This window comes from Chinchilla lanigera, unplaced genomic scaffold (genome assembly GCF_000276665.1).
Source record: "Chinchilla lanigera isolate Chin_1 unplaced genomic scaffold, ChiLan1.0 scaffold00063, whole genome shotgun sequence".
Classification (NCBI taxonomy): domain Eukaryota; kingdom Metazoa; phylum Chordata; class Mammalia; order Rodentia; family Chinchillidae; genus Chinchilla; species Chinchilla lanigera.
In genome coordinates, this window is record NW_004955464.1 from 11,963,580 (window position 1) to 11,976,763 (window position 13,184).

General features: G+C 42.0%; 2 protein-coding genes across 2 annotated transcripts in view; one reads left to right on the top strand and one right to left on the bottom strand.

Moving 5' to 3' along the window:
* Positions 1 to 126: 126 nt before the first annotated feature.
* Positions 127 to 12,380, bottom strand: LOC102022061 (cytochrome b-c1 complex subunit 6, mitochondrial). The gene is made up of 4 exons (XM_005398683.2): positions 12,226 to 12,380; positions 4,975 to 5,001; positions 3,769 to 3,930; positions 127 to 328 (listed from the first exon to the last, which is right to left on the bottom strand). The coding sequence occupies exons 1-4, from the start codon at positions 12,277 to 12,279 to the stop codon at positions 296 to 298; spliced, it is 276 nt and encodes a 91-aa protein (XP_005398740.1). The 5' UTR covers positions 12,280 to 12,380; the 3' UTR covers positions 127 to 295.
* Positions 12,381 to 12,679: 299 nt separating this feature from the next.
* The window catches only part of Lrrc41 (leucine rich repeat containing 41), a 20,330-nt gene continuing 19,825 nt past the window's right edge, over positions 12,680 to 13,184 (top strand). Inside the window, exon 1 of the mRNA XM_005398681.2 lies at positions 12,680 to 12,924. Coding sequence (XP_005398738.1) covers positions 12,726 to 12,924 — 199 coding nt within the window. The 5' untranslated portion in view covers positions 12,680 to 12,725. The remainder of the gene's footprint in view (positions 12,925 to 13,184) is intronic.

Sequence of the window (13,184 nt, forward strand, 5' to 3'; positions counted from 1 at the left end):
AGAGAAGAGAAGGAGGGAAGAAAGAAAGAAGGAATGAGAAAGGAAGAAAAGAAAAAAAGGAAGGAAGAAAGAAAGGGAGGGACGGAAGAAAAGTTCTAAATTAGTAAAAAGGTCAGAAGGCAGGGCTGCAGACCACAGGATTTTATTAAGATGTAATCACTGCTAATTACATTAAGCTACTTGCCTAAACCCAAATCCACGAGGTTCACAAATCAGAAACCAATGGCATGTTCCAAACCACAAAGAAAGAGCTTGACATCCAGGTGATGAAAGCTGAATGAGTGTGTCTGCACACTTATTTCAAGCTATTAAAGAGCTTGTGGGCCACCTAGATGGAAAAAACCCAAAAAACAGAATGTCATCAATTGGCAGCTTTGACATCATGGATTACAAGGTTCTTCATAACCTACAACAGTTGCTAAGTGTGATAGTACACTTGGGGGCTGAGCAAGGAGGATCACTGAGAGTTGGAGGTCAGCTGAGCTACACAATGACTTGAAGGCCTGCCTGAATTACATGACACAATGTCTCAAAAATCAATCCATCAGTTAGAAATGGTGGCACACACCTGTAATCCCAGAACTCAGGAGGGTGAGGAAGGAGGATTGCTTTGAGTTAGAGACCAGCCAGCCTGGACTACATAGTCAGTTCAAGGCCAGCCTGAGCTACACAGCAAGACCCCGTCTCAAAAAAAGAAAGAGAAAAAAATCAACCCATCAATCACAGACCGACAACAATACTGGGTCCTTTCCCACCAGCCCCTTTCTGCATTTGAGCTCCAGTGAACGCCCCTCAGTTACCTAAATCTATCCCTTCTACCTGAAACTCTATCTTCATTTAAAACATTTCTAGTAAGTCTTCCCTAAATAAGCCCCTTTCACCACACAAATCTGTCCTTTATCTTCCCCACAAAAATTTGTACCTCTCATCACAATGACATCAATATTACATTCACTACTGGGGATTGAATCAAGGGCCTTCACACTAAACTACATCTCCAGCCCTTTTTTATTTTGAGACAAGGTCTCCCTAAATTGACCAGGCTGCAAGTTGCAATCATCCTGCTCAGCCTCCCAGAGGATTACAGGTGTGCACTTCCACACACAGCTTAATACTCCATATTAATTAAATATGCCAAGCGTTGTGGTGCAAACCTATAAACCCAGCACTTGGGAGATTTAGGCTGGAGGATCACTGAGAGTTCGAGGCCACCCTGGGCTACATAACTGAATTCAAAGCCTGCCTGCACTACACAGTGAGATCCTTTCTCAAAAAAAACCAGAACCATATTAAATACTTATAGAAGTCCTACTCTATATCAGGTACTATTTAAGAGCTGAGAATTATAACTATAAATAAGACATCTCTGTTTTTTATAAAACTTAGAAATTAATAACAGAAATATAATAAACACATAAATAGAGCAACCTCTTTTCTTTGCGGGGGGGGGGCGGTGGTGGTATGGTGCACCATTCTTGGAGGTAATGTATAATAGCAGGTCAATGTACGAAGTGGACAGAGCAAGCTCGTATTCCATCTCCTTGGTCCAAAAATCGATTTAATCTATTGTCCTTGAAACAGATGTGTCAGATTAAAACTGGTATGTAGGGACCAGGGATATAGCTCAGCAGCAAAACGCTTGCCTGGCAAACACAAAAGTCCTGAGTTTGATTCCTGGTACCAAAAAAAAAAAAAAAAAAAACCAACCCCCAAAACAAAACAAAACAAAAACTGATATGTACAGATACTATACATATCTTAGGCAAAAGGCCAACAAGCAGTAAAAATAAAGTAACTTCTCACAGTAGTAAATGTTCGATGGAAAATAAAATGGGGGAGGGCATGAAGGGACTCAGGGGGTGTCACTGAATGCCATCCAGAAGTGATACCTGAAAGATTTACCACAGTTTAATCATTTTTCGGGGGGCTGGGAATTTAGCTCAGCGGCACAGCGCCTGCCTGACAAGCGCAAGGTCATGAGTTCGATTCCCGGTACCGGAAAAAAAAAAAAAAATTTTTTTTTTCTACTTCTGTCTTTTATGCTGGACCATAAACTCAGTGAAGGGATGTTATCTAACTCCCATATCCTAAGCCACTGTTTAACTCATAAAAGTGTTTAAAAATATTTGCTGAAGATTATAAAATGGGAGGCAGTAAATACCAGGAGCGGATGTAATAAGGGTAACTGGCCTATTTCAGACATTTCATATAAATACTAGAATCCTACAGTATGTATGACTCTGTGCCTGGCTTATCTCATTTAGCATGTAGCATAATGTTTTTTGCTTTTACAGTACAGTTACTGGAGATTCAACCCAGGACCTTCAAAATGAACTGTACTTACAGACCTTTTCTTTTATTTTTTATTTTGAGAGACAGTCTCGCTAAATCACTAAATTGCTCAGACTGGGTTCAAACTTGCAATCCTCCTGCCTCAGCCTCTCATAGTGCTGGTATTACAGGTATATGCCACCACAGGGCTAGTACTTGTTTTTTATTTAAATTATAAGGGATGGGGATGTAGCTTAGTGGTAGAGCACTTACCAAGCACGTGCAAGGCCTAGGGTTCAATACCTAGCACCACCACCACCCCAAAAAGTGGTAAAATATACATTGAATTTACCACCTCAGTCATTTTATAATGCCATTTCTGTGGCATTAAGTATGTACATTGTTCTGCAACTACCAATCTCCAAGACCATTTCATTTTTCCGAAAGTACTGACTCATTAAGCTATAGCTCTCCATTTCCCTTCTCCCTCTAGCTCCTGACTACAAGTCTACTTTCTATCCTTCTGACTGTGGCTACTCCAGATACCTCGTGTGATGATGCAATATTTGTGCTTTGTGACTTATTTCATTCAGTATAATGTCCTCAACAATTACCCACTGTAGCATGTGTCATTCTCACTATGCAGTTCAGACTGGTCTTGAACTCACTGTGTAGCCCAGGCTGGCCTCAAACTTGCATGGATCCTCCTGTTTCCTCCTCCTGAGTGTTAGGATTACATGCCTGCAGCACCACCTGCAGGTCACATGCTCTCTTGACAGGAATTGCCTTTCCTAATAGGTAATGATGTTGAACTTTTTTTTGGCACTGAGGATTGAACCCAGGGTTTCTCATATGCTAGGCCTGTACTTTGCCACTTACTACACCCCCTCTTTTCAGGTATTTACTGGCTACTCAATCAGTTTTGTTTTTGCAGTTCTGGGTACTGAACTCAGGAATGCTGAGCTACATACCCAGCACCTCCTTTTTTAAATTTTGAGATAAGTTCTCAAAATTATGATTCTCCTACTTCAGCCTCCTGAGCAGTGGGATTACAGGCATGTGCCACCATGCTTGGCTCCTAATCAGTTTCAACAAAAGCAACGCTATCAAACTTTACCTATGTATAATTTGTACTATATGAAAGAGGTAGGCACAACATTTTAAAAAAATAAACTTAGTGGACAACTGTGTAAAGACATTGTGAGCACTACAAAATAAAAAGGGAACAAAAGCCAGCTTCCCTATTTAGCAATGCAAGTCATGTCTTTTTTTTTTTTTCTGAATCTGCTTCTATCTGTAAAGTGGGAATAATGATACCTACCCATCAGTGGAAGTGGCAAAGATTAGACAAGATCATTTATGTAAAATGCTATTCCTGACATAACGAGTCCATATTTACTGCTTGCTAATGGGCCTACCCCAGCGTAGAAAGACTGCCAGGACCAAGTGTTCTCTGGCCACTGTAAGCTTTCACTATCCAACTTTGGACTGACTTACACAGTGGTCCCTCGCATGCAAGAAGTCAAAGAGCTCCTCTGTGCAATCCTCTTCTGTCTGTGATCGGGAAGAGACACGTTCATCACAGAGCTCTAGCCGCTCTCGTGCCTTCACACATTTCTCCAGCTGTTCACATTGTTCTCTCACTGTTGTTAGGGGGTCCTGAACCATAAACAAAAGGAACAAAATGGAAACTTTAGGGAAGACCCACTAATCTTATGTTTTGATTAAAACAACCTCCAAAACAAGGTGCTGCTTCTGAATTACCATGCAGAAAGCCAGTAGGCAGAGCCACACTGCTGCTAGAAATGGCAGAGTGCAGTTTCCCACTCAATTCGGATGCTAAGTAGTATGGAAAGGTTTCACATTCCTGCCTTCCAAGGTTGCCAGTGTACACTGAATGCCTCAGTCCTATCTGAAAAACAAGGTGGTAAAGGAACACCCAGCCAAACTTGAAGGAGAGCTATCAGAGGCCTTATCAACAGTTAACACAGCATTATGGAATACATCATGTCTAAAACTTGTTTCTCTTGTCTGAAAACCAGGTCTATATACTCCAGCTGCCTAGCCAGAAAAGCAAGGCTAACTGAAAAGGACTACCTAGAAAATGTTCCTTCCAGAATTATTTCTCTCTTTTTATTTTTGGTGGTACTGGCTAAGCAAGCATTCTTTCACTAAACTATATACCCAGTCCTTTTTTGAGACAAGAGCTTGGTAAGTTGCCCAGGCTGGCCTCCAACTCACTATCCTACCTCGGCCTCACAAGCAGCTGGAATTACAGGTGTGTGACACTGTGCCAGTCTGAGTTCTCCCTTAAACCAAATACAGCAGATGAAGGAATGCCAGGCCCTTCAGATGCTCTCTGCTCCCTGGTATGCTGAAGAGTCTCAAACCCAGAACTGATGCAGCTTTCCATACTCTCACACCCAAGTATTTCACTGCACAGGAAGTTTTTGGTTTTTGTTTTTGAGACAGGATCTTGCTATATAGCTGAGGCTAACCTCAGTCTAAATGATCCTCCTGCCTCAGCCTTATGATTGCTGGGATTACAGATGTGAACCACTGTGCCCAGGTAGAAAATATTAAAGCTTATCCCACCTTCATTTCCTGAAGGTGTAAAATAAAGACTCTTTAAGATGTTCTTAGCTTCATGAAGCTCAATATTTTTGCTTTTACTGAGAATTTCAAACCTAAGGCAGTTCTTACCACTAATTCCTCCTCCTCTTCTTCTTCCTGCAAAGGCAAACAAAATAAATGTCAGCAGCAGTTTTATGACATTTTCTCAATCATAATTACAAATACTGAGAACAGATATTAATCATGTTTTATTTTCTGTATTCTATGACATTTGACATCTTAGTAGCCATAATCATCTTGGAACTACTCCTGCAAAGATAGCACACAACTGGCCTCAGAAGCCATGTTTCATATATAGTGTAATCAGCCCAAAGTCCATGTAGCCAACCACTTCTTTTATGTAAGTTTCACAATATACCAAGCTCTGGGGTGTGCTCAGAGCAGGAGGCCTGAAGAATGGCTCCCCTGTTTACAACATACCCGACAGGAATTCAGGGCCACTGGGACCAAGGCATGCAACTGTGGCTTCCCTGTGACCAGAAGCCCTGCACACAGCCCCGTGCCCTTGCCCACAGTGTCCAACAGACCCTGTGGGGCAAGGCTGGTTTGGGAAGGTTGTTGGGTTTGGGGGCAGTGGCCTGTCCATGTGTAGGAGACCTGAGATATAATGTCTTTGAACTAAAAAAAAAGGAAAAGAAAAAAAATGACTGAATTTCTGGGAGTATATAATGTATGTTGATTATAAACCATTTAATGCAGAAAAATACAATTTTCTAATTATACCCCCTTGAAATAACTATCATTAATATTGGGTGGACATCATTCCTCGCATATGAAGAAGAGCAAGAGGGAAAGAGAGAAGGAAGACAGACAGGAAGTTAGAGAGACTGCAGAAACTCAGAGGTTATAGTGTACTTTCTTAAAGTTTATTAAGTAAACAGTTCACTGGTTTTATGAAGCATTTTACTCTTATTAATGTGCATTATACATTAAAAAAAAAAAACAAAAAAAAAAACAATATACCAAGCTCATATTTCTCCCTTGCTTGAACTACCCAGGGAGGAGCACAGAAAAACTATGGACATGCCCTATAGCCCAAAGGTTACCAGATTACTCAAACTACCCAATCCTAAATTTGACCAAGCTTGCCTATCCTGCTACAGCCATTTCTTCCCACAGAAACCATGACTAGGACCTACACAACACTCCCTAATTTCTTCTACTCACTTCCCCACATAGCCCTGCATTGTGTGGCATACTCTCAGAAACTTAAGTAGTAAATCTTTCTTTCAAAGACGGGGGCTGGGGATTTAGCTCAGTGGCAAAGCACCTGCCTGGCAAGCGCAAGGTCGTGAGTTCGATTCCCGGTACCAGAGAAAAACCAAAAAAAAAAAAAAAAGAAGGGGCTGGGGATTTAGCTCAGCGGCAAAAGCGCCTGCCTGGCAAGTGCAAGGTCGTGAGTTCGATTCCCGGTACCGGAGAAAAACCAAAAAAACAAAACAAAAAAAAAAAAAAAAGAAAACAAAGACAGTTGTCTCCATGTCTGTCACTCTACCATACCTGATACATCCCAAGAATATTTCAAAATGGACACTGCTGTCTTATTTGCATGAGCAAAAATCTATGGCAATTTATAGTTTTGGTCTTTGCAGGGCTGGGGATTGAACCCAGAGCCCTGGACATAGCAGGCAAGCACCATGAGTAGTGCTGGGCTGTGTCCTCAGGCTTCTCAGGCTAGGTAAAGTACTCTGCCGCTGAGGTGTATCTCTAGTCCTATCTATGTCTATTTATCATTTATTTTTGCAGTGCTGAACACTGAACCCAGAGCCTTTACACTGAGCTACATTCCCACCTTTAAAAAAAAAATTTTTTTTATTTGAGACAGGATCTCAATAAGCTACTCACGCTAGCCTTGAACTTGTTGAGTCTTATGAATTTTATTATATTAAACAATGAACGCTTAACAGGAAAAAATATCACAATAGAGTATTGTACTTTTTTTCTTTTTTTTTTGCCTTTTTGGGACAGGGTTTCACTATGTGGCTCAGGCTGTCCTTGAACTCACTTTGTAGCCCAGGCAGGCCTCGAACTCACAGTGATCCTGCCTCAGCCTCCCAAGTGCTGGGATTACAGGTGTGCACCACCATGCCCGGCCTTAGTATTATACTTTTAATATTTATTGAGTGTTTATATAGAAAAGCATCAAAATTTTCAACATCAATTGCTTTCTGGTGTACAAAGTCTAAAAAAAAAACAAATTCCTGCATGAATTACAATGAAAATATCAATAGGACTCTATTAAAAAAAAAAAACTTTACTTCAATTATCACACCTAAGGCAGTCTTCACACATGACAATGGCACGTTCCATACATGCATATCACTTACCCTGACAGCACATGTACTTTGCTTTCCTGGCCTTTTTCCAGCACATACTTGACATGTGGCTGGCCTTGCTATTTTGTCAGGAGGTTCTTACTACGTTATGCATTGTGTAGTTAACAGGAACATAAAATATCAATAAAACAAAGCATTAAATTCTGAATATGTATTGCCCATTTAGAATAAACACCAACCTTTTCACATCAGCTGTGTACTTGCTTACAAAACCTAAAAGATAACATCAGAAATAAATTCTTTTTTTTCCTCGTACCAGGAATCAAACTCAGGACCTCGCACTTGTCAGGCAGGCACTGTGCCGCTGAGCTATATCCCTGGGCCCTCAGAAATAAATTCTTATATGAACTACAATAAAAATACCACTAAAAAAATAAATAAATAAATAAAAATAAAAAAATAAAAATACCACTAACACTCAACAAAAAATTCTCTTTTTTTGAGACAGGGTGTCACTATGTAGTCCAGGCTATCTGGAACTTGCAGCAATCCCCTTGCCTCAGGCTCCCAAGTGCTGGGATTCTAGGCATGCCCACCCGACATCATTTTCACATCAGCTGTGTGCTTACTCACAAAACCTAAGAGATACCAGAAATAAAAAACCTATGTGACCTGCAATGTAAACACAAACAAGTGTGTACCACAGAAATAATCTTTGCTTCAACTGTCACACCAAAGGCAGTCTTCACACATGAAAATCAAGTGTTCCATACAGAAGTATCACTTACAATGACAGCATGTACGTTTTGTTTTCCTGTCCTTTTTTACAGGCCACAGTTGACATCTTTTTCATTTCCTTGTTCTATTTGGGATGCTGCACTTGCCCCTGTGCACCTGTTAGTGCACCAGTGAGATCCATAATTTTTTTGTAGTTTTTCCTCTGCTATAAATGATCTCTTGTGAATTCCAGTCCCAATCCTCTAAGAAAATTTCTCCATGGTATTTTGCACTTGTTATTTTCTTTGAAAACTATCAAACTATTCATACCACACCTGTTTAGGATACAGTAAAACAACCACTGGCCAACACTTTGTATTTCAAGTGACATCATAGTTGCTACATAACTCATCAACATCTGCTCCAGCTTTGGTGATGTAAAAAAGTTTCCATCTCAGGCTTCCGTTTTGCCAAGGTTTGCCTATCAATATTTTCATTATTGTTCAGTGTCGACATCAGCAGTACCAGTTTGTTTTTCTTTGCCATACAGGAGGTCCATGTAAATCTTTCTGAAATCCAAAGACTGTACTATACAATTCTGTTTTGAAACTGCAACATTTCATTTGGAATTTCTGCTTTGTTCCTGCATATAGCTCCTATGCTGGTCAAATGTAACATCAATTGGAAACTGATCAACTGTCCAATGTCACATTCCCATTAGTTTGGGAAATAGGAGCAATAAATCTGTTCTCAGCATCATTTGGTTTATTACTGTATGAATAAGGACCTGACAGCTGAATTCTGGGATGATAACAAGTCTTCACATCTACAAGGGCTTTTTTTTGTGTGTGTGTGGGGGGGTGTCCTTTTCCAGATAGAGTTTCACTACACAGTTCAGGCTGGCCTTGAACTCACTTTGTATCCCAGGCTGGCCTTGAACTCAGTGATTCTCCTACCTCAGCCTCCTAACTGCTGGGTTTACAGGCAAGGGCATAAGTTTTTATGCCATATTTTGACCCACTGCTTTTCCATGTCTTTCACACTCCTTCCATCACCAGGAAAAATCCCTGCTAAGTATAGTAGACCTATGCATGCTTTCAGTTCACCTAGTAAGGTGTCATAATTAATACATTTTTTAAAATATGGCTGTTGGTATATCCAGAATGTTTTACTTGCATTTCTGCCTTTGTGTATTTTACAGCCTCTTGTTGCATTTCGTCTGTTAGAATTTCTACCACTGAATAGCAGTTTGGTCATTCTGTCCAATACCTTTCACCCCTGCCAAGATCCTCATTATATTTTTGGACCTCGTTGTAACACTGGATCCTCCCATTTGGTTGCGTGGTCATTTCACATTTTGACTAGTCAAATATGAACTCACATTGCTGTTTTCTTCATCATCTGAATCAAGGTCTGCATTCTTTGTGTCTGTATCCGTTCATTCTTGCTCCATTTCACTGTCACTGAACTTTGGCTCACGTGGCCAAGGTCAAAGTTGTTGTCACTGTCATCATCATCATCATCTACCCTCACCACCCTTGTTATGAAAACATTCATTTTACTATAATGGATCATCTGCATCACCCATGCATGAGTAATCTGATGATTCACCTTTGACCTCCTTCAAAACTTGTAAATCTAATCCATGTGCCATTGTACTGAATTGGGCTACTTCTACCAGAAAAAAAATCAAAAGAAAACTTTTTTTTTTTTTTAAACAAATCCTAGAGTGGCGTGGGTGTATGAGACCTTCTGTGATGCTCAGGTAAACATACACAAAAATTATTCCACAGAGGATAATGTGGAGGTAAAGCCAGGTTTGACACTTTTGGACAGGTGCACACACCATGCCTTTTCATAGCAAATGGGTAAACACCAAGATTGCTTCCTGCAACCCTCAGGCAAAGTACTAAGACACACAGCTGGCTACTATTATGCTAAAGTAAAACTCTATCCTAGAAAAGTAAGAGGTGTTTATGTCGCACTCTCTATTATGCTTGAAGGGTTTAAAGGAATGATCTTGGTTTAGGTATAATAAACAGTAGTTGGACATTTTCTCATAGAAATTCAAGCTGCTGGATATTTATATGGGACCTACAGAGCTTAAAGTATTCTGGCTAGACTTAAGTCCAGTATTGCCAGAAATAGCTAAATTCAGCCTTTATTTCCCAAACCAAGTACCAAGTTGATAGGAAAAAATATTTTTCTAGACTCTGAACTTGAATTTGCAATATGAAAATGGCTAAACCTAAACTCCTCTTTAGCCAGAGCTTAATTAGATAAAGATGGTTATGATCACTTCTTGGGCTTTTGGCCAAGATCAAATAAATGTAAAGATCATCGCAACAGTGCTTTCTGGCTTACAGATCAATATGTCAATAAGCATACCAAAGGTCCACACAGCTCCACTTATGAGCTTGGAAACATCTGGTCCTAAATATTTACTTATGATTCAAGTGCACAACCTCAAATTCAGTCTCCTTTCTTCTACAGGGAGCATTATAAAAACATTTCCCATAGGAGCATCAGCGTAAGATTAAATATGGGGCATAGAGAAGCCTGATCAGTATCTCAACAATCTGTCAGAAATAAGGTGGTGCCTGCCTATGCATGCAGGTGTCCATTCAGAGTAAGAGAAAGAAAAGGTATGTAAGGAAATAAAAACAAGTTCAACAATTATTGTTTTCAAAATCCCATACAATCTGTTTCACTGTCTATCATCAGGAAAAGGACCAGCTTGCACACAAGCTGGAAGTGAAGGATAGGGCAGGTTCAACTGTAACCCGAGCTATTTATTCTAACAATTGGTAAAGGTTTCTCCTAAACATAAGGATGCTATTTAGAATGTAACATATGGGGCCGGGGATTTAGCTCAGCAACATAACGCCTGCCTGGCAAGCATGAGGTTGTAAGTTCGATTCCCCGTACAAAAAAAAAAAAAAAGTAAACAAAAAAAAAAAAAAAAAAAAAAAAAAAAACAAAAAAGAAAGAAAGAACGGCAAGTGTGAAGTCATGAGCTCGATTAATTCCCCGAAAAAAAAAAAAAAAAAAGTAAATTCTAGTTTTTCATTAAACTAGCTATCTTTTAAAATTCATTAAAAATTTGTACTGAAAATGTTTTCCCAAAAACAATGAAAGGAGGACTGGGAACAGAACTCAGTGGTAAAGCACGTACTTAGCATATTGGAGGCCCTGGATTCAGTCTAACACACATCCCCAAAACACAAAACAAAAACTAAAATCACATTATGCCTAAGGCAAGAAACCAGAAATTAGTATCCTGTATATCATTTCCCTACTAGCAATACTACAAAACTGATCATTTTGTGTCATAAATCCAAATATAAGGCTGAACTTGAATGCCTGGTGATCCTCCTGCCTCAGCCTCCCAGGGACTGGGATTAGGATGTAAAATTTCCGACCAATGAGAAAAACCAAGGTCACGCTGAATGAAAAGACTTAATCCCCAAGAATGATAGGTCCTTCAGGAAATGCCCCAGTTCTCCTAATTTTAAAATTGCTTATTTTTTTCTATCTGTTTCTGCCGTGGTAGGTCTTCGTTGAATTTTCTGAGATTGACTCCACTTCTTTCTGATGACTTACATAAGTCTAAAAACATTAAGGGATAAATAAGATTCCAACTATCGTCAACTCATAAGCCCAGAATGGCTGCCATGAAGTGAGCAGAGGACATATGAATATGTAGGAAATGAGACTGTAAATAAAACACTAGTCGCTTTGAGGTCTGTGTAGCACCCTAAGAGTCCTGAGAACCATGCTGCCTGGGCCACACCATTTTGTGAGCTACGAGTGCTCAAATATTCAACCTCTCTGTGCTTGCTGCCTCATCTGTTAAAATGGCAGTAATAGTAGGACCCCATATCTCACAGGAATATCGGTAGATTAAGTGAATTAGTATACATAAAACACTCCATAGCCTCCACGGATGTGTGATTCCGGACCTAAGCTGGACCAAGGACTAACTGCCCCACAAACCTCCCAAAGTGGGGCCTCAGAACACCTGACTGACTGAGAACACAAACGGTACCACTCGTACCAAAGTTTAATCGGTACAGCATTTTCGCTTTCCTTAAACCGTCACCACATTCACAGAACGGGGAAACCGAGGCCCAGAGAATTCCTACTTGTCTGCCTACCCAAAGTAACTGGCCCTATTCTGGAGAACGGTGGCGGGAGCCAGCAGCTCTCCCGACCCTGGAAACCCCAGGCCGCAATCCCGGACTAGGAGGGCCCAGGGGCACGTTTTGGCGCGTTTGTCCTGGGCCACAGGGCAGTGAACAGGACTGAATCGGCTGCCTTGCCTCACCTCTTTAGGATCTCCGGATCCAGTCAGCATCTTTTGGTCGTCTTCCAGTCCCATGTCCGGCCACGTTTCTGGACACAACGCTAGCAGCAACAGCGGCACCTATTCCACTTCAGGATCAAGAAGGACTAGTAAGGGTCACTCAGCGGATATCCGGCGACCTGGCCGGAAGTGCGGCATACTAGTCGCAGTCGGCGAACACCCCCTCGGATTGGCATGTACTACTCGCTAAAGGAAGAAGGTAGGGGGAACTGGTATTTGCACCTGCAGAGATTTTGCTAAGAAACGTTCCTCTAGTTACTCCAGACATAATTACACTGATCTAGGATTATGTTTAAAATATATTAGCACCTCAGAGACTTGAAAAATATGTTAATGTGTTTAACAGTCCTTTAGCACACTTCCCATCCTTCCCCATATTGCTTATGGAGCCGTCCTAACTGCTGACCTTTTCAAGATGGCCGTCCGCGAGCGCCACCTTCGGGCTCGCGCACCTCCCCAAGATGGCGGCGCCCGAGGCCTGGCGCGCCCGGAGTTGCTGGTTCTGTGAGGTAGCGGCGGCAACGACCATGGAGGCCACGTCCCGGGAGGCGGCGCCAGCGAAGAGCTCGGCCTCGGGCCCCAGCGCTCCCCCCGCCCTGTTCGAGCTGTGCGGGCGGGCGGTGAGCGCCCATATGGGGGTTCTGGAGAGCGGGGTGTGGGGTAAGTCGCGGGGTGAGGGGCTACCTCTGGCACCGAGCGGGGGCGGCCCAGCAGCCGGGGGCTCGGGGGGCGAGGCCGAGAGGCCCGGGGCAAGGCCCAGCCCCGGGCACTGGAAGCCGAGCTGTTGGGCCGGAGCGTGGATTCTGTACTGTCAGTGGTGGCGAGAGTAAAGGCTGAGCTCAGAGGAGCAAGCGGACTCGCGCCGCGGCCCGGCCGGGGGTCCGGGGGGAGGCCAGCAGGCCCGGTGCGGGGCACGGCTG

Coding starts and splice junctions, on each gene's coding strand:
- LOC102022061 (XM_005398683.2), bottom strand. CDS start 12,279: ATGGGACTGGAAGACGACCAAAAGATGCTGACTGGATCCGGAGATCCT. Junction 5,002..12,225: donor GATCCGGAGATCCTAAAGAG/GTGAGGCAAGGC, acceptor TTGCCTTTGCAG/GAAGAAGAAGAGGAGGAGGA. Junction 329..3,768: donor TGCATGCGAGGGACCACTGT/GTAAGTCAGTCC, acceptor TTTTCCATCTAG/GTGGCCCACAAGCTCTTTAA.